General features: G+C 34.1%; 2 protein-coding genes and 2 pseudogenes across 2 annotated transcripts in view; 1 reads left to right on the top strand and 3 right to left on the bottom strand.

Moving 5' to 3' along the window:
- Positions 1 to 779: 779 nt before the first annotated feature.
- Positions 780 to 2,980, bottom strand: LOC125209435 (annotated as a pseudogene).
- A 5,481-nt stretch (positions 2,981 to 8,461) lies between these two features.
- LOC125216182 (G-type lectin S-receptor-like serine/threonine-protein kinase B120) lies at positions 8,462 to 9,777 on the bottom strand. Its single transcript, XM_048117836.1, is given in 6 exon segments — positions 8,462 to 8,829; positions 8,900 to 9,047; positions 9,135 to 9,180; positions 9,183 to 9,368; positions 9,460 to 9,670; positions 9,752 to 9,777. Coding segments are annotated over 5 exon segments (870 nt in total). The 5' UTR covers positions 9,662 to 9,670; positions 9,752 to 9,777; the 3' UTR covers positions 8,462 to 8,541.
- Positions 9,778 to 13,327: 3,550 nt separating this feature from the next.
- Positions 13,328 to 15,335, top strand: LOC125209434 (annotated as a pseudogene).
- LOC125209433 (G-type lectin S-receptor-like serine/threonine-protein kinase At1g11330) overlaps positions 15,204 to 22,317 on the bottom strand; it is a 9,835-nt gene continuing 2,721 nt past the window's right edge. Inside the window, exon 7 of the mRNA XM_048109031.1 lies at positions 15,204 to 15,221. Coding sequence (XP_047964988.1) covers positions 15,204 to 15,221 — 18 coding nt within the window. The remainder of the gene's footprint in view (positions 15,222 to 22,317) is intronic.

The following is a 22,317-nucleotide window of genomic DNA, read 5'->3' as shown; positions in this document are numbered from 1 at the left end:
CCCCATGTCGAGTGTCCCAAGAGCATTCGGGCTTTTATTTCTTGGGCCCCTTTTTTGTTATTAATTTAAAGCCAGCGGCCCATTCCACATTTCACTGGGTCATGCAAACGCACTAATTTGTTTTGAATACAATTGGCTTGAAAAAGTGGCATTTTTTTTTTAATTTTTACGATGAGAAAATCAAGTAAAATGACTTTAAATTATGATGTGAGCCTTTATTGTATTTCTTTATAGCATATATAAAAAACATTGTCTTTTAAATTATGAATTAGATCATTTAGTCATTATAGTGAAACTATTGATAGTGTACTGTTGATACATTAAAAACCCATTGATTCTTCTAGCTAATAAAAACATTTAATCATTTCTTTAATATGGTAATTCATTGGTATCAACTACAGTGCATAATAATGATATTGATTGATTCTTCTAGGCTAGTGAAAGAACATTGAATCATTTCTTTAATATGGTAATTCATTGGTATCAACTACAGTGCATAATAATGATATTGCATATAGTATCATATTTATTGTTTATAGCATACTTTGAAGATGGCCTCTTCAAGGTAGAAAGAGTTGTTGTTTCAGAATGTGTGCTATTATGAGTGCAAGATTTTTTGAAAGGCGAAATCTTGTACAATAATATTTTCTGCACAAGTTGCCAAATGGGAGATGAAGAAATCACCAATTATTTGGCTAAGGCAATAGTTATGAAATCACCAGTTGGAGATGATAACGAACAGCCTTGGATTAATTAAGAAAATAAGTACACTCAAGACATGATAAAAACAGAATATGATTATTTGCCCAAAATATCAATACAGATGGGAAAAAGGGAAATAACATGTAAGAAAACAGGACTAGAGTATTAATAGTGAACTGAAAATGCAAGGGTGCAGCGACGGCGCTGCTTTCAAATGTTTAACGCGCCTCGACATGAGACATCGTCATATCATGTATAGAACAAATCTCCACCTCTCTTTGTGCAACCAATGCTCTCCCAACAGTTAAAGTAGGATTAATTGGTGATTGTATGGCTCTTTTATCGTTGTTGAGCATTGCAACAACATCAGAGATGAGTGGTCTATCAACTGGATTTTCTTCTACGCACAATAGACTTATGTGAACGTATCTCATTGCAACTGATGACCAAGATTCGGGCAGTTCTAACGTAGGATCAATCAGCTCATCAACACAACCTTTCTTCCACAAATCCCACGCCTGAAACCAAAATCAAATTCTAAAATTTTCAACATTAATGTTAATCATTTCATTGCAAAATTCAATACTACTTACATATCTAAGAAGACATAGATACTCAGAGCCATAGAAACCAGTATTCTTCTTTCCACTAATAATCTCCAGCACCAATACTCCGAACGCAAACACATCAGACTTCACTGAGAAAAGCCCTTCCATTGCATATTCTGGTGACATATAACCACTGCATTTCCACAAAAATATATAGTCTCTCATTTATGCACTGCCATGGATAAGAATTAAATAGCATTTTACTTACTATGTTCCAACAATCCGTTTAGTATTCGCCTGCAACTCATTCCCTCCAAATATTCTAGCTAGCCCAAAATCGGAGATTTTGGGATTCATGTCAGCATCTAGTAGTATATTGCTAGCTTTCAAATCTCTATGCACTATTCTTAACCGCTAATATTGGTGGAGATATAGAATCCCTTGAGCAATGCCTGAGATTATATGAATGCGTTTATTCCAATCAAGTACCACCACTTTCTGGCTCGGCTCTGCATTCAAATCATATATTCAGTTGAGCTTGTTAGGCATGACAATTTAAGAATTTGATGCATGACTAACCAAAGAGGAAACAGTCCAAGCTTTTATTGGGCATGTACTCGTAGACAAGTATCATCTCATCTTTCTCATCGCAGCATCCTAAAATGCGGACAAGATTTCTGTGCTGCAGTTTGGCAATCAGTTGCATCTCATTTCTGAATTCCTCCAATCCCTGCCTTGATCTCTTTGAGAGCCTTTTCACAGCTACAAACTGTCCATTAGCCAACTCTCCCTGCAAACTCAAATTTAACATTATATGATACTATTCTCAATTAACTGTTGGTTATATGCATATGAATATAGATGTGATATTACCTTATAAACAGGTCCAAAACCACCTTGTCCAAGCTTGTTTGTAATGGAAAAATTGTTGGTAGATGCAGCTATGCTTCCAAACTGAAGATTGGCAATTCATGCCAACCATCTTCAGCTTCCCCCTCCTTGTTTGTAAATGAACCATCACTATTCAAATCTAGTAGCAATAGATCCTGATTTGTTTTCTCTGAATCTGAATAGAGACAAGCAAGGCAACGAGATACTAATATCTTAACAATGACTTCAACTAGAAATGTGATACTATTGAAGAAGAGAGAGTGTTAATTACCTTTGGTTTTGAGGTTTGGCCAGATATAGCAGAAACACAAACATGATATAATTAGCACAGAAGCAATGGACGAGTTAGAGCCACAATAAGTAGTGTTCTATGTGTGCATTATGAGATGATTCTGTTCTGATATAAATATCGACCCCCGCAGACGTATTTGATGGGGTTTCCAAAGCCAACAAGTCACCCGTATACCACAAACACGCTCCTCCAGTATCGTAGGCATAAGCAGAGCAGGAGCAATTTCTGGAGCATGCTAATCTGCATAAATCGTTTGAAGCTGTCCAATGTTTACGGTTAGCAGGCAATCTTCCTACGGTTACCTTTATAAACCTGATTTTATGCTCGTCACATTGAAGTGGTAGTATAATCTTTCTGTGACAACCATTAGAAAAGTCGGATAAATCCCATTCATGTTGATCCCGTGGTACAAACCCATCCAAGCATCTGCAAGCTGGTGAGTATCGTGCATCACATATAGTGTTCGACCAACAACTGCGATGGCGTGGAAGCCACCACAATCCAATCTTGCCTTGCCTAGACCAAGCGAAACCCGTGAGGTGGCCATCATACTCTATAACAACCCTCGACAGTAGCATTGATTTATTGTAAAAATAAAGAGGCTCATATTCACCAATATCAGTAGAGTGAAGGGCAAGAATATGAGAGTTGCTAAAAGCTGAGTGATCAGAGATGGTACTACATATCCCTCTCTCCCATCCCACAGTTTTCTCTGCCCACACGGACAGACTTCTGCTGTCTTCTAGTCCTAGGAATACATAAAAGAGTAATTTCCTGAAGCAGGATCAGTTGAATTCCTCCAAGAAGTAATAGGTGGAGTAATATATAGAGGCTTCGTAGCTGGAAGCCAGGTGTCGGTGGGGTAGTCAAAGCTCTGCCATAGAACGCCGCCTGAATCATTTCTCAGCACGAAGTTGCCACTGTCGAGAATCACCGCCTCACTAATATTTGAACTTCCGCCAACACATCTTAAAGTAGTAGGAGTATTTTCTACGTTCAGACATAATACAGAACTGTCATCGGATAGAAATTGCAGCTGTGGTTTATTGTTATAGAAAAGGATAGGGGTTTCTCTATTAAATACCCAAACAACTGTTTGAATGGGAATGCTTTTGTACCATATACCCAAGTAATAGTTGCTGGAATTTGGTGGCGAGAAGAATCCCAGTTCAAATATGCCCCCTTTGGATACTAATGTCTGGTTTAAGAAAAGAGTTTGGCCGAATAATAAGGTGTCGATCCATTGCAAACGCAACTGGAAAAGAATATGGGCAAAGCAGCAACAAATATTGATAACATCATGGTCATCAAGTTAGATTGATTTTGAAATTCCAACTAGTATCTTCTTTTTATAAGAAAAGAGCTACGATGACTCCAGTCGGTCAATGTGATGAAATTCCTAGTAAACTATACGTCTACAGTTGATCTACCCCTTGTTGAATCTTTCAACTATAATTATTCTTGTGGAGTGACGAAATGACTAATCAGTAAGTATCATATTGTTCTTGTGGGTTAATTTTTTGTTACGTCCATGCCTTTAATTTGGGGGTAAATGACTTTTCAAACTAAAAATAAGTGTTTATAGATATTAATAAAATACTTATCTATGTAATGTTTAATACAATTGACAATATTACCCTTGTTCTTTAACTATAACTGCTTTTTAATTCATATTCTATTTTTTTAGATGTAATTTGCTACTCAACTTTAAAATGATGTTTTTAATTTTATTTTTTAAATGTGGTACTTTTTCAAACAAATTAAGTTAATTAAAATTATCAATTCAATATAATATCAATAAATCTTTCAATTATTTCAACTATGTATGGATCTACCGTTTGAATATCAAATTATTCAATTAAACATAAAATTTATTAAATTTCAAGATTATTAAATTAATTATAAAATTGAATTGAAAATTGATTGACTTAATAACAGATCAATAAAAAAAAATCGAGAGAAAGGTAGAATTGGTCAAAATTAAGTACTCATTAATTTTAACTTCACTAATTTGCTTAAAATCAAAATTCATTTTGTCCATTTTTTCTATAGACTAATAAATGAATATCTAACAAAACACCATTTGAATGTATAGTAGTGTATATTTCTAGGAGGTATACTGTGACATAATACTACGTATACACCAATCAGTATATGTGTATAATAATTATATTTATACATGAAATTATATTTCCATTCGCCCATAAAAATAAGCACAATTACAATTTTTACCTCACAAAAAATAGAAGCACTTCATTAATGGAAAATATTCAACAAATAATAACCCTAACTCATTCCACTAACAATACTTCTAAATTTTACTTTTCTCCTTGCCTTACTTTTTCCTTCTTACTTTACCAATTCTACATTAAAACTCGGTCATATACAAATTACTCTATTTTTCGGGGGACGGAGGGAGTATTGAAATAATATAATAATATTATATATATAATTAATTAATTGATAATATCAAAATATGATATTATGTTTTAAATTTTAATATTGAAATATTTTCTTTGAAAAATATTAAATAATATTTTTATTAATTCTAATATTTATAGGTTATTTAAATATTATGATTAAATGTATTTTAAAACAAAAATTAGTTAAAATTAAAAGTTCACTTAATAATTAAGTATTTATCCAATTATGGTCAGATTAAATAATTGTTGCTGCTTAAATTTTCATTGTTAATGCATGTTTGTAATTACAATGAATTATGTTATTACTTCTAAGAATTAAATAGTAGTAGTATAGTTAAAATTGATTAAAATTATGAAATTAATCTTCGTAATTATCATTTGGGCTTCGTAATTATCATTTGGGGTTAATTCAGTTAATATAAGTTCAAATTGATTGTAGCATAATTCAACAAAGAATAGTAAATTGAAAAATAGAAAATTTGTTTGATATAATACTATCCCCCCTCTCAAAAAGTATGCATTTTTGGTTGGACACAATTTTTAATCGCATTAATAAAAAGAGACATGTAGAAAGAAAAAAATTATTAAAGTATTGTTAGCGTTGATTGAATTCCCTCTTTAGAGAAAAAAAGTTTCAAATTATAAAGTGCTATTAGTAACAAACTAAAAAGGAAATATTGTACTACTCCCTTTGTCCTATAAAAATATGGGGGATGATATGACAGAGAATTAAAATAAAATTAGTAAAGTAAGAGGAGATAAAATAATAGTTAAAGTAATGTTATTTGACAATTAACATTATTATTAATGTTTTGATGGTATATACGTTGTAAATAATTTGATGTACAGGATAACATATTGGGATAACTTTCGATAAATGGAATGCTTATATTTTTATGAACGATTAAAATGGAAAGTGCTATTTTAATAAACATAAAAAGTATAATTTTATGGACGAAAAGACTTAAATTGAGAATTTAATTGCAACAATAAGACTTCTTGCAATTTTTTACGGAGTAAAGGTTATTGTGTCACAGTGTAGTAATATTTATAAATATAATGTCTCACACTTATGAAATTATTAATCAATTTTTATTTCTTACTTCTACATTTATTTATTTTCAAATTATTTTATAATTTGTTCATATATCAATATATATATATATATACTTGAAAATTGATCATTGAAAATAGAATTGAAATATCAGGAGTATATTTATGAATAATTAATTGAAAATTTGAATAATTTTTAGTACTTCATTGATAAATTTTTTCACTTGAAAATTGATAACTGAAAATAGAACTGGAATATCATGAGTATATTTTATTATGACTTCAAAATTAATTATATGTCCAGTAGTACATATTAAATAATTTGAATAATTTTTAGTACCTCATTATGAATTATTAAAATATGTGTTTGATTACAAATAAGTGCATGTTTGATTACTTAATACTAATTTATAAGAATTAAGATTAGTACAATTAAAATTGATCAAAATAATTAAATTACATAACTAAAGTGTAAGGTTCTTTTTCAAAAGCCGGCATTGGGAAATAACTAGGAGAAAGTATTTTTTCCCATCATGCCTTAGAGTTGGGTTCTATTAATTTTTCCATCAAATAAAAAATGGAGAATGAAATTTGATCCAAATTGTACGTATTATTGGTTGGATACAAATAGATACTACTACTACTAAATAGATATTCAACGTAAGTATTTTATATTTGAGGGTATATTAGTTTTCAAAAAGTTGTTACTCTATATATGCATTCATTTCAGCGATTTGGCATTACCTATACAAAATTTTAATAAATTTTTAATATTATGGTGAGTCTAATGTGCCATTTAACACCATTCTATTTTTCAACTTCTTACCTACTGCCTTGATAATGGGGAATTGAAATACTCGTAAACATTTAAGGTGACTTAAGTCTTCAAGTCTTCTAATCTTTTCGGAAAAAGAGTATCAATTCACAAGTCTTTTAAAATTCAAGATTAAATTTGCCAACCTTTCGATATATGGGATCGTGTCGGGTGAATTTTTCGAAATAAGAGATTTTTGATTTTTTATCTATTTTTATTATTATTGCTCTTATACTCACTCTTTAGTCCATCGCAATAAGTAGTCCGTTTTTCGTTTTAGTCGTGCGAATAAAAGTCCGGTTCATTTTACATAAATGGTAATAGGGTCCAACTTTCCCATAACTCATTTCACTCTCATTTCATTTAAAACTAATATATACATGTGGACTCATATTCAATTAACTTTTTCCATTCACTTTTCATAACATTTTAAAACTTGTCACCATGAATGAGACTCCAATGGCGGACGGGGGGAGTAATATTTATAAATAGACTAAATTACCCCTAATATTTTACTCTAATTTTATTTTGGATTTACGTACACCGCCATTTCTCCATTTTGCATCGATGCGAGAACTCAGCAACTCCAATTATGTTTTAACAAAATCAGGCCATCCATAACATCTTGAAAAATATTAGCAACTTATTGGCAAATCACAAATCCAATTAGAGATACAATAACCCTACGTTCACACAATCTTTCATCACATTCCAAATTCAACCAACGAGAGGAAAAGAGGCGGCGATGGCAACAACAACTCGAGAATGTTTAAGGGGAGGAAGAGGATGAGGGTGGAGTGGCGGTGATTAGCCGTGATTTTTAAGAATTTGGTGGAAATAAAATTATTGGAGCAAAAAATATGAAAATTGTAGTGAAAATAATAAGGATAATTTAGTCTATAATTAAATATTTTAAGAGCAATAATAAGAAAAAAGAAGATAAATAGATAAAAAAAATTAAAAATTCCTTATTTTGAAAAATTGCATGCATTATCACTATATTTTGAAAAGCTTACGAAATGAGATTTTTTTTCGAAGTCTCTCCGTAATTGATGATGGTACAAATGATAACTTCCAACTGTAAGAACTAAGAAAGAAATTGTGTATAGAAAAATTAACCCACCATGAATCCCCCTCACTTTGTTTACCATTTAACCATGTTTGTCATAGTTTATTTCTCAATAATGTCTCAATTAAAAATCCTACTCCACTTATCTGCGGAAAATTTGTCGCTATTTTCTTTTTCGTATGTCCCTAAACTTTTAGTCCTTTCACTTTTCTTATATTTTGTTGTAGAAGCCCGCTTAAATGTCTTTCTAGTCATATTTTATTATAAAATTAATATATAAATGTAGGGCCTCAATGCCCCTGCGTTTTAGCTCGACTTTAAGATACGTTTAAAAACACTTAGGTCAGATGGTGCCAAATTATTAGGGCGGAGTAGTTCATATCCCATAATATTAAGCATACTAAATTTCGTGCAAATTACGCATAATGAAGAATTTGATTGTAAGATGTAGATACAAATAGTATGTGAGATATTTGGCTCAAAATACACATTCAACACTCAACCATCCTAATAAAGACTACACACAGGCTTATTACAATGGTCTCCTTTAAAATTTCAACTACATAGATCAATCAATACAATAATGTCTGATGATGGACCTTTGTCGAAAATTAAATGTGCCTCCCAACTGTATCATAGAATAGTAGCCTATCCACAGTCACACCGTTGTTGAATATTTCAACTCTTATTATAACCATAAGAGCAGTTTGGGGTTTACAATCAATCATCATATGCAACGAAAGAAAACTTCAACGCGCTTCAACATGAGAGAGAGTCAAACCATTCGCTGAGCAGATTTGAACTTTGTTTGAGCTTCTCGTAACAGTGAAAGCAGGATTCAGGGGTGATGGCATTTCCGCGTCTTCACTACTTAGCATGCCAACCACATCTGACATCAAAGGTCGATCAGCTGGATTTTCTTGAACGCACAGTAGACCGATCTTTATGTATCTTAATACAGCTGAAGATGAAGCAGGCCTTTCCAACGATGGATCAACCACCTCCACTGCTCTTCCATGTATCCATGCATTCCACGTCTGAAATCAACAAAATGTCAGATGATTTAGCAGATTTGCACAAGTTGTTGATTTGAAATAGAAGACTTACATATCCAAGGAGACTAAGATACTCAGAACCATAAAAACCAGTGTTCTTCTTTCCGCTAATAATCTCCAGCATCAATATTCCGAATGCAAACACATCAGACTTCACTGAGAATAGTCCTTCCATTGCATATTCTGGAGACATATAACCACTGCATTTCCACAAATATATAGTCTCTCAGTTATGCACTACCAATACCATGACACGAGTTCATGAGAAATAAACTCACTGTCCTTACTATGTTCCGACAATCCTTTCAGTATTTGCTTGCATGTTGTTTCCTCAAAGATTCTCGCCATGCCAAAATCAGAGATTTTGGGGTTCATCTCTGCATCTAGTAGAATATTACTAGCTTTCAGATCCCTATGAACTATTCTCAGCCGGGAGTAATGGTGGAGATACAGAAGCCCTTGAGCGATGCCCTCAATGATTTGAACGCGTTTGGCCCACTCCAACAACCCCCACTTGTAGGCTCTGCATTCAGATTAGATTTTGTACTAAATGTCAACTTATTTCTTGCTGAATATAACAAACACGATGAGAATATCGATTCTGAAACAAACCAAAGATAAAGAAGTCGAGGCTGTTATTGGGCATGTATTCATAGACTAAAATCATCTCATTGTTCTCAACACAGCATCCTAAGATCCTAACAAGGTTTCTGTGCTGTAGTTTGGCAATCACTTCTGTCTCATTTCTGAATTCTTCTAGTCCTTGTCCAGACCTTTTGGAGAGACGTTTCACAGCGACAAACAGTCCATTCATTAGTTCTCCCTGAAATAAGAGTATCAACAATGAGGTAGCTCCACCCACTCAAACTAAACAGTTATCTTAATAACAAGGTATCCCACTTACCTTGTAAACAGGTCCAAAACCACCCTCTCAAGCTTGTTTTCCATAGAAAAGTTATTAGTCGATGCAACTATGCTAGAAAAACTAAAAATTGGCAACTCATATTTGTCATTTTTCTCTTCTCCATGAGTATCCAAATTAAGTAGTAGTAGATTTTGATGTTTTCCTTTGGACCCTGGCAAAGAGAAAATATAAACATCAGCTGCATGAAAATGCAATGTGGAATGTACTATTCATCAGCAAACAAGTCATACTCCAGTTTGTTGCTTTGGTCGTATAACAGAAACCAAAACAAGACGAGAGTGGTCAGCAGTAATGGGCAACACTAACTCCAAAGAAGTACTCTACTCTTCCCTGAAACAATTAGAGAAAGTGAATTCTAATGCAATACAGAGCAAATAACAAAATCACAAAAAACTAGCTCACCTTTTTGTTTCACTTTCACATGAAGGTCTACACCTGCAGAATTGTTTGGGGGGGTTTCCCAGATCTAGAAAGTCCTCCTTAAGTAATATACATTTACCTCCACTGCCGTTATGCATAGGCAGTGCAGGAGCATTTTTTGAGCATTGCAACTCCATACATTATTTGGCAACTCCACAGGATTCCTGCTTCAGGCAATCTACTAGTGGTTACCTTGATATATCCTACTTTGTCAGTACAATGGAATGGTCTTTTCTAACACATCCACTAGAAAATCCCAGTCTACCTCAACTCGTGGTTTGAACCCACTCAACACCTACCGCTGGTGAGGGATCGATCAAAATTGTGTGGGACCACACATGGCATATGCCCCACAAGAATAAGGCTTCACTATGAGCAGACCCCAGGTCCTGACCCCCAAACCACTGAAACAGCTCCATTCTGCCACGATGGTTAATCAGAATCTGATAGCACAGACTTATTATTATTATTTTTGTCACAGATACATCTCCATCGTGCAAGGTACGTAATGTTGTAGGGATAATTCAAGTCAAGTGACTGGAAAGTCCCTCCTTGCCAAGGCCCCTGCTCCACAATATTTTCTCGCCTTTTCTAATGGAAAGATCACTGTCCATTAGTCCCCATGCCTAATGAAAAGCTTCCTGAAACAGGGTCATTCGGATTCCTCCACAAACAAGTTTCACATGTATATTACGAAACCAACGGTATCCAAGCATAGCACCGGGCAAACCATGTCAGTTGGGTGCTCAAAGTCTGCCACTGAACACCTGAAGCATTTCTTATATTGAAATTCCGGTGTCTAGAATTACAGCTTCAGTGGCATTATTTGTTTGTTTGTATGACAAAATCATGTTGCCACCACTTCAAGGAGCAGAGTACCATTGGCTATTTCTAGTTGAGAGTTGTAATAAAGGGATTGTGGGATAGGGTGATTTCTATTTAAGACCCAAACAACTGTTGTAACAGGAATATTTTTGTACCATATCCCAATATAGAAGTTGGTAGAGTTACCTGGAGAAAAGAAACCAAGCTCAAACTTGCCCTCTTTGGAGATTATGGTCTGGTTTGGAAACAGAGATGGCCTGCTGAAATGGTGTCTGATGCTCTGCAAAAGCTACTCGAAAAAAATATGGACACACCAACGAGAAACAAGAAATATGTAGTAATAAACTTGAAAGCCATCAGAATCCTTGAATGAAAATCAACAAGAATGTATTCCACCAAAGTCCTACTAAATAGTACTCCACACTTGTGTTGATTGAGAGTCTTAAGTCTTTCTACGGTGCATTTACGCAAAAGACATTCAGTAATGGTCCAAATACCAAGAAAAATAGTGTGCTTCCCATCACTTTCAGCTTAAAGACTGGGAAATAATTACTAATACAAAGTCTTGGTTGAAATTTCAACTACAGCTGTTACCTTGAAAATTGAAAACCATTGTGGCCTTGTTAGTAGTACAACATTTGGAGCGAAAGTCTAGGTTTTAAGTTGCATTGGGCTGCTTTAGCAATTGGATGCACACAACACCAACAAATAATACAGAATTGGGAAACCCCCATGTCTAACGACACTGGGAATGGAAAACTAAGGCGTAGCTAGCTTCGAGTGTTACCTGATTTTTTGTGCAAACAAAATTCAAAATTCGAAGATGCAATGTCTTTGTGATAACAAAATTCGTTTACAAAATAAATTAAAATCGAAATCTGCAAAAAAAAAAAAAGAGTGCTAAAACAGCGCCGATTGAATTCTTACCTGATTTAGGGTGGTTTTTTGGGCGGTGTTCCATCAGATTGACGAGGGATCCGAATGAGAATCATCTCCGGATTCTCGTTCAGCCTTTAGGCCCTGCATTTGTTAGAATCATAATTCAAATTCATATATTTATGTGATACTACTCCTACTAAACTTTGAAATTGATGCTCAAATTCCATTTACAATTCCATTTTTGGACGGAGGGAGTTGTTAGATTTCAAGTTTCATGTTTGTTTTTAAAGTCTCCTGTTGCAATTTTTTTCCATAGTAAGAATTCTCAGTTGTATTAAAAAAAAAACTACTCTGTAGTAAAACTGTAAAAGTAAGGTGTGTTTGGCTACACTCCTACACAAGCACTCAACTCACAGGGAGAGCTTACTCAATTTCATTCGATTCTGGTGGTTGGCTCGAGATTGCCATATCAACAAATACAAGAGGTGGAAAAGAAATGGATTGTTTGAACTCGTCAACGGCGGACTTGTATTTTTTGATAAGACAGTAATGTTTCCCATTTGTCCTTTTTCAATTTAGTGAATATAGGAAATTTGAGACCTTTGGTCCCATCTCTTGTAGAATATCAAGTGTTTTAATTTAAAGAGAACCAAAATTTTGTGTTATAATGGCATTGTTTTTAGTTTTGGTGTTTGTATTTTACTCCGGTTTCGGTTTCGGTTATGGATCTGACACCTTATATGCCGGCCAAGGGAGGGATATTTGAGTTTGGATTCTTCACTCCACCTAATTCCACAAACCATTACTTGGGTATACTATTTGGTATAAAAACATTCCACTTCAAACAGTTGTTTGGGTGGTGAATAGATACGAGCCTTTCCAATATTCTCTCTTCAATTCTCCCAACTCAAATCATATTCCCTAATCTTCTTCTACACGTTACGGGATAATCCAAATGTTACTGCCGCAGTGATTCTGGACACTGGCAATTTGGTGTTGAGAAATGGTTGGGGTAGCATTCTATGGCAGAGCTTTGACTTCCCCACCGACACCTTGCTGCCAACCATGAAATTTAGAGGTATTTTTACAAGTTTTAATGGGACAGTTAATGTGATAACTGCTTGTTGTGCTGAATTCTAATTCACTTTATTCTTGGAAGAGAACGAGTGATCCTTATCCACGAAATTACTCTTTATCAGCATATGATGGAAAAAAAAGTATGGTTACGCGACAATCTCTCATACTCCTATATATTATGGGAAAATGGCAACATCTCAGATTTCACCACATCCTACAATGTTGCATTTGAGTCTACCGGTAGTATTGACGAGCAGTACTTCATATATAACGATCACACTGAATCACTATTGTCGAGGATTGTGATAGACTGTCATAGTCGATTGACTCGTTACGGATGGTCTGAGGCCAGCCATGCATGGATTGTGCTTGCTTCGACAGCAGACTTTATGGGGAGGCCTAATACCATTTGCCAGCACAAAATTTGCAAATGCTTGCATGGGTTTATACCACGAGACACTGAATCGCTTACAAGTGGGTGTAAGAGAAGGAAACCACTTGAATGTGGTGAGGGTAAAACCAAATTGCCATAGCTACATTTCCTGCATACCCTCAATACTTGGCAGCTTCAAATGATATTATATTATATAGTTTAGCATGCTCCACAAATTGCTCCTGCTCTGCTTATGCATATGATAGCGGAGGAGCCTGTTTCTTGTATTCTGGAGATTTGTCCACCATGTATACCCCAACAAACACTTCTGTGACTGTGATGGCTCATATATATATCAAGATCGAAGCAAGTCACAATAGAAAACTACTTGTTGTGGAACTAGTTGTGTCTGTTTCAGCTGCACTAATTTTATCATTTTGTGCTTTCGTTATATCTGGCCAAAGCTTAAAACCATAGGTAAGTTACAATTTTCTTGTTTCTAGGTCTAGTGATGAAAATTAGCTTACATTCATATTTCATCTGTGTTCAGATTCAGGGGAAACAAATCAGAATCTATTGCTACTTGATTTGAATAGTGATGGTTCATTTACAAACAAGGAGGGTGAAGACAAACATAGGTGGCATAAGTTGCCAATCTTCAGTTTGGGAAGCATAACTGCATCAACCAACAACTTTTCTATTACAAACAAGCTTGGACAAGGTGGTTTTGGACCTGTTTATAAGGTAATATCACATACATATTTAATCTGTGTGACTAAATTGAGAATAGTAAAATAATGTAAGATTTGAGTTTGCAGGGAGAGTTGGCTAATGGACAGTTTGTGGCTGTGAAAAGGCTCTCTCAGAAGTCAAGGCAGGGATTAGAGGAATTCAGAAATGAGATGCATCTGATTGCCAAACTGCAGCACAGAAATCTTGTCCGGATTTTTGGATGCTGCGATGAGAAAGATGAGATGATACTTGTCTACGAATACATGCCCAATAAAAGCTTGGATTATTTCCTCTTTGGTTAGTCACGCATCAAATTCTTAAATTGTCATGCCTAACAAGCTCAACTAAATACACGTATATGTTTGAATGCAGAGCCAAGCCAGAAAGACGTAATTGACTGGAATAAACGCATTCATATTATCTCAGGCATTGCTCAAGGGCTTATGTATCTCCACCAATACTCGCAGTTGAGAATAGTCCACAGGGATTTGAAAGCTAGCAATATCCTACTGGATGCTGAAATGAATCCCAAAATCAGTGATTTTGGGCTAGCCAAGAATATTTGGAGGGAATGAGTCGCAAGAAAATACTAAACGGATTGTTGGGACATAGTAAGTAAAATGCAATTTATTTCTCATCAACTCAAGTCATGGTAGTGCATAAATGAGAGAATACAGTATATATTTGTGGAAATGCAGTGGTTATATGTCACCAGAATATGCAATGGAAGGGCTTTTCTCAGTGAAGTCTGATGTGTTTGCATTCGGAGTATTGATGCTGGAGATTATCAGCGGAAAGAAGAACACTGGTATCTATGGCTCTGAGTATCTATGTCTTCTTAGATATGTAAGTTGTATTGAATTTTGTAATGAAATGATTAACATTAATATTGAAAATTTTGGAATTTGATTTTGGTTTCAGGCGTGGGATTTGTGGAAGAAAGGTCGTGTTGATGAGCTCATTGTTCCTACATTAGAACTGCCCGAATCTTGGTCATCGGTTGCAATGAGATACGTTCAGATAAGCCTATTGTGCGTTGAAGAAAATCCAGTTGATAGGCCACTCTCTCTGATGTTGTTGCAATGCTCAATAATGATAAAAGAGCCATACAATCACCAATAAATCCTACTTTATCTGTTGCTCCTGCACAACAAGAAGTCGAGTGGTATTCAATAAACATTATGACGCTGTCTCATGTTGAGCCGCGTTAAATTCTCGTCAAAGGACCATTGGAGTTCAATATTCAATCGTGGTTGAAAATCCAACAAGAGAGGTTATAACTTCATCTCCACGATTCTTAGTACATAATTGTGTATATTTGAATGATTCAAACCCTAAATCATTGACCATTGTAAATGAAAATTTATAGAATACTAGTATTTGTTGATGTCTGTATTTATGATTATCTTGTTTGATGTGGAATACCGAGTATAAAATAGTTTTTGTTTATATTACTACCTCCATTCCCCAAATTTTGACACACTTTGACCATGCGGATTTTAAGAAATGTAATGGAAAGTGAATTGAAAAAGTTGGTGGAATGTGGATCATACTTTTAAAGTATTAGTTTTATAATAAAATGTGAGTAGGAATTAGTTAGTGGAATGAAGTCCACTACCAAAAATGGTGAAAAGTGAAATGTGTCAAATTTTCGGAAGAGGACGAAATAGTAAAGCGTGTCAAAGTTGGGGGCGGAGGTAGTATAAGATCTCTCCTCACTAATAAATATCTCATTTTGCAATTTCCATCCATCAATAAATATATCATTTGTTTTTTTGTATTTTTAATAATAACTACAGTATTAAATAACTTTATCCATTCACATTTCGTTGTAAAACTAATACTCATCATCAGTCCTTAAAAATAAAAACTTTAGAAACGTCCAAGTTTTAATACATAATTAATAAAGAAAAAGAGATAGATAAAAAATGTGATAGTTAAAAATGGATCCCACCTTATTAGAGAGAATAAAATTTTCTTAAATAAAAAAAATAAGTACTTAGTATCTATTTTTATGGGATTAACCAAAAATAAAAAGAGTTTCTATTTTTAGCACATAAGGTTTATCATGCTTTTAGTATTTTGTATGTTAAATGAAGAGGATAAGGTATGAGAAGGTAAAAAAAAATGTTTCCGTTATTAGTAATGGATCATTTTAGTTGGATTGGAATAACAAAAAGAAAATGGTCAATCTCCAATAGAACAGAAAAAGTAGATTTGTTAAAAAACCCGTGTCATATTAAATGTGGATTTGTAATTGCGGATGGAGGCAGTATATTTGATTGGCCCGTTAGACTTTAAAAACGACGACTTCCTCTAAATAAAATTCCACTAAACTATTTCTTCTTGGCAACCTTGGTCATGTTTTACGAGGAAACCAGAGTTCATGTCAGTGTCACGTTTGAAAACTAGTGTTAACACCCATGCTATACATGGAACAAAAGAGTTTAAAAAAATAAATATAAAATAAAATAAATATAATATAAAATATGTGTAAGTAAAGACTAAAAAATGCAATCGGATAATTTGAAAATCCTACATATAATATACGGACGATCATCTAATTTTAGTCTCTTAACTCCAAGAAATCTACTCCTCGTATTCAAAAAATATAAATATTTAAAACGGCATGGGTTTTAATACACAATTAGTAAAGTAAGTGAGAAAAATTGGTAAAGTAAAAGAGAATAAAAGAAAATTGAGTAAAGTAAGAGAGAAAGAGAAAAATAGTGAAAGTAGAGTTGGTAGATTGTGGGGTCCATGTCCTAAAATAGAAAGATTCTAAATTTTCTATTTTTTAGGAACAACAAAATGGAAATAGTTGCTATTTTTAAAAAACGGAGGGTAACAATCTCTGCCACTTCGGATTACATGTAAATGTAATAAACAAATTTGGATAACCAATCCATCTATAAATAGCCATCGCATCTTGATAATTTTGGATCATATATCTTGCACCACCATGAACTGGAAGCGAGAATGATTGATTTACCATGCATCTAACCATCTATCTCACCTCGCAGTACAACCTCACTGCAAACCACTATACATCATAGCACATAATTTTTTCTTTGGGTTCTAACAAACGATAGACGACCAGTCTCAAGCATAGTACAAGCATCAACAACAAATTATTAGAATAAATCAATATTTAATTTGAAAAAATAGATTAAAGTACTTTAAATCAAATAGAAAAATTCAAATACACTTTGACTATAAAAAATGTTTTAGTAAACAACATAATAATAGAATCAAATGTAACATCAACGTCATCATTATAGAATAGTAGTATATAATTTTGTCTCTTGAAAATAAAACATATATTTGCCCATGACTAAGAACATGCATTTTAGAAATAGGCCAACATGAGCAAGCAAATACTAAAATAACCTAAAATTTCCACAATTAATATACTCGCTTTAGCATAATTTAAGTCAATAGATAATAGTACCTATAGGTATATATCTTGAATAAAATATGATTAATAATTTAATTATTATATACTTATATTATATCTACAAATATTCATTACAACAATTTAATTATACCACAATAAATTCGAATCGTTCGAGATAGGCCTGCATCAAAAAATTACTTCACATAAATAAATGCAGTCTCAATTGATTGCACACCTATTTATCAGTGTTTCAAAACTTGCTTGGGAAGTCTCCGCAATGCATTTGATTGGACCATGAATTTAGCCACTTTTTTTTCATCAATAGTTTTATATTTGTATATTAGTATTAGTATTGGTGGAGGAGATAGATGTAGTATAGAAGTATAGATATTCAATACTACACTTTAGGAAAAGGAGAGAAAAGAAGAAAACGAAGATTACGATCTGTTCTCTCTCTTCAAACTACCGTCATTACATAGAGAAGAGAAGAAGATGAGATGGCAAGCATGGGCGACTACTACGAGTTATACATAGAAAAAGGTGTCATGGCAAGCATGAGAGGCTACAAAGCCTAATTATTCGAACTCAATTTTTTACTATAATAATAAAGGTATGTCATTCTTTCTTTTTTATGGTTGCACATTAATCCTATGACTCTACACATTCTATCATCTATGATTAATACAAAAATATTAATCATATGCTTATTACAAATTCTACACATTCTTTCTTTTTAATTGAGGTACTTATTAGTTCCAAATTTTATAAGTCATTAATGTTTGCTTTGATTTTTCATGTTGCGGGTAATTAGAAGGTCAATTATATTTTGTAAACAATATTTAATACAATAGAAATATACTAATGATGTGTATTTAATTTTTCGGATGGCTTGCAAAGAGGCTTAAAGGATAATGGAATGCTTTGTGATTAGAATAAATATATATTGCACTCTTAAATGTTGTAATAGAGTAAAAATAGGCCTTCATGATAACATATATAGACTGCTGCCTCACACACTTTTCGAGAATGGCCGAAAATTGTGCAAAAAATAAAACATGATATAGAATATTAACATAAAATGGTGCAAAAAAAACTAAAAAGCAACGTGGTAATGCACGGTTTCTGCTAAAAGGATAAAGCTGGTATTTAAAAATTTCTCCAAAACTCTCACTTTATATATTGATATATTCTTAGTGCATTACTTCTTTCGTCCAGGTTTTGGAGTCACTTCTATAAAAGTTCGTCCCAATTTTAGAGTCACATTTAGAATTTTCTATATTTGTACAATTTTACCCCATTGTTTATCAAAATTACATCAAAATGTCATTATCTACGTTAGAATAAACCAAAACAAAAATAAAAAATCAAAAAGTCAAAAGGGACCCCCATCTTCAACCAACTCACTTAATTTATTACACATCACATCTAACCTTTAATTACAGCTCCATCAATTCCTAAACCCGTGCCATAACTAAATGTGACTCCAAATATGGGACGGAGGGAGTATTCAAAATGAGTGTTCAAAATGGGTGTTCAAGCAAAGCTCTGTTACTATGGAACGGAGGGAGTATTAGATGGTCCAAACTCCAAACTGTATATTGTAATTGAAAATTTAAATAATTGAATAAGCTTATTTATGCCTGTATATTATTATCTTGTTTGATGTGGAAGATAATTTATTTTAGTTTACATTGCAATGAAGACTTGGTATAAGTTCAAGTGTACACAATAATTTGAATTATAATTTGTTCGCCAAATAATTGGCTTAATTAAGGCTTTAAAGAAGACGACTTCCAGTGAGAAAACTTCACTCAACTATAAATTATGAGAAAACTTCTGAGTTCATGTCAAATCCTTGCTAGAGTCTCTTAAATACGTATTTATGAATAAATAAACTATAGGAGCACGTAGAATAGACCATTTACCTTCATAAGGGATATTCATCCAAAATTATATAGATAAGAGATAATCTTTATCAAGTTAATATGGGACAAGAATGAGATTTTCGATATTATCAAATTTAATCTATAGTACATAACATTTATATATATATTAAAATAATAGGGATGTTGTATTCATATCAAAATCATATCTTTTGTCAAAATGTCAAGCGATGTACATTATATGCCGTTTAATGTACATTTTATGTACTACTACTAATATATTATCTCAAATAATGTATGATCCCATATAATATAAAATATATGAATTATGTACATTATTAGAGATATTACATTATATTTTTTTAAAATGTACATTAGTAGTGCGTATAATGTACATTTTACAGTAAGATTGGATTTAAAAGCGAAATGTTCATAAATTATTCGTTCGAAAGAAATTGTAAAGTCTCAAAATTTTGAGATTTTAATACGGTCGAAAGTTATAAGGTTATTTAATTTAATTCTATAATGAATTACATAAATAGGCCGTCGCTTTTGCATTCTGATCATTTGTGATCCATGGAAAAGAGAATATCATGAGAAGTCTATTGTTTTCTTGTTTTTTTTACGTGTTCTTCGTTTCCTCTCTCAATAAATTATTACCAGTGTAGTTAGTTATGAGGTTTCAAAACAAAGACATTGTGTGTGCTGTGTGCATCTTCACCATAAAGAGTTATTTGGATGCTCCAAATCCAATGACTAAAGCAGCCTAATGCAACATAAAGCCGATAGTTTATGTCGCCAAGCTCAACAGTTGTAGTTGAAATTTTAACAAAGAATTTGTTGAAAGTGATGGGAAGCACAATATTTTTCTCTTGAATTTGGACCATTACTAAATTTCTATTGCGTAGAATGCACTTTAAAAGACTTAAATATCAATCAGCACAAGTGAGATTTTTAGTAGGATTTTGGTGGAATGGCTTTCAAGTTTATTACTCCTACATATTTCTTGTTTCTCATTGGTGTGTCCATATTTCTTTGGAGTAGATTTTGCAGAGCATCAGACACCATTTCAGCAGGCCAATCTCTGTTTCCAAACCAGACCATAATCTCCAAAGAGGGCAAGTTTGAGCTTGTGATGTGGATCCATGTATTTTGTGATCCATTTCCCAAGGTTTACCCAATTTGTAGGTGATTGATCTAATATTTTTGTGAAGTAGATTTTCTATTGTATCAATAATGGCAATCCAACAAGAATTTAGGAAACTAAGATGATCAAAACAAGAAGTAACATTTGATAGAGTGGAAATTGTGATACATAGTCATTGATGAGGCAAGCTAAGACACTTACAACATACTACATGCATCCATGGCTAGATCTTCAAGGGAACCACAAACCTCAAAGCATACCTCTACTTGATCCATGCTTGAACTAGCAATTGATGGAAATCCCATGCTTGAACTAGCAATTGATGGATTCAAGCAACCTTGATATGACCACGAGTGCTAGACGTCAAGGGTCTTCATTTCGGCGTGAGCCATGGGTTGATTGGGGCCCAATGATGAAAGAAAGACACAATGGTCCAACAAAGCTAGAGGATTCCCGAGGCAGGCAATGAATAGAGCGGCTCGGATTTGAGGACAAATCTTTTCCAAGAAGGGGAGGATGATACGATCATGGAAGCCGTGCGTCAGGATTTCAACTACAGTTAGATTCAACTGGAAATCGACCTATTGAGATGACATCCGAAAGCTATGAAACTACCACCATTGTCTTTGTCTTGGAAACAGCTTCGCGTGGGTATCTTGCACATCCCAATCGGAGTCCGAATGAGGGAGTTATGGCGGTTTTACGGAAGTCGCGCAGAGAAGGCCGAGACCTTCGGGAAAAACGCCCGACTGGGCGTTTCGCTTGTGAAAATCGCCCGGGGACAGGAAAAACGCCCGGGCCGGGCATTTTGGGTTTCCTAAATTCTTGTTGGGTTGCCATTATTGATACAATAGAAAATCTACTTCACAAAATATTAGATCAATCACCTACAAATTGGGTAAACTTGGAAAATGGATCACAAAATACAAAAGGTCCACATCAAACAAATCAGAATTGGATAGAAACCCTTCAAAAAGGAAACAAAGCTCTCAAGCATATAATTTCATCAAAGACCTAAAAGAAAAGAAATGACATCGAATTTATACATGGGTCCAAATGAAAGTTTGCCCACAAAATCAAAAATTGGCATAATCGCCCGTCCCGGCGTTTTTTATACCAAATGCCCGCCCGGCGTTTTCCCGGCGATTTTCACAAGCGAAACGCCCGGTCGGCGTTTTTCCCCAAGCTCCCGGCCTTCTGCGCGACTTCCGTAAAACCGCCATAATTCCCTCATTCGGACTCCGATTGGGATGTGCAAGATACCCACGTGAAGCTGTTTCCAAGATGAAGACAATGGTGGTAGTTTCATAGCTTTCGGATGTCATCTCAATAGGACGATTTCCAGTTGAATCCAACTGTAGTTGAAATCCTTGGACGACGGCTTCCATGATCGTTTATCATCCCCTCAAATCCGAGCCGTCTCTATTCATTGCCTCATCGGGAATTCCCCTAGCTTTTTTTGGGCCATTGGCTTGTCTTCTCTTTCATCCTTGGGCCCCAATCAACCAATGGCTCATGCCGAAATGAAGACCCTTGACGCCCAGCACTCGTGGTCATATCAACTGGTTTCTTTTCTCCAGGTAACTCTACCAACTACTATATTGGTATATGGTACAAAAAAATACCTGTTACAACAGTTGTTTGGGTCTTAAATAGAGATAACCCTATCCCACATTCCATTTATAACAAATCTCAACTAGAAATAGCCAATGGTACTCTGCTCCTTCGAAGTGGTGGCAACATGATTTTGTCATACAAACAAACAAATAATGCCACTGAAGCTGTAATTCTAGACACTGGCAATTTCGTCAA

This window comes from Salvia hispanica, chromosome 3, assembly GCF_023119035.1.
Source record: "Salvia hispanica cultivar TCC Black 2014 chromosome 3, UniMelb_Shisp_WGS_1.0, whole genome shotgun sequence".
In the NCBI taxonomy this organism is placed as follows: Eukaryota; Viridiplantae; Streptophyta; class Magnoliopsida; order Lamiales; family Lamiaceae; genus Salvia; species Salvia hispanica.
The sequence above is the reverse complement of the archived record's forward strand: the minus strand, read 5'-3'. Positions and strand labels throughout refer to the sequence as shown.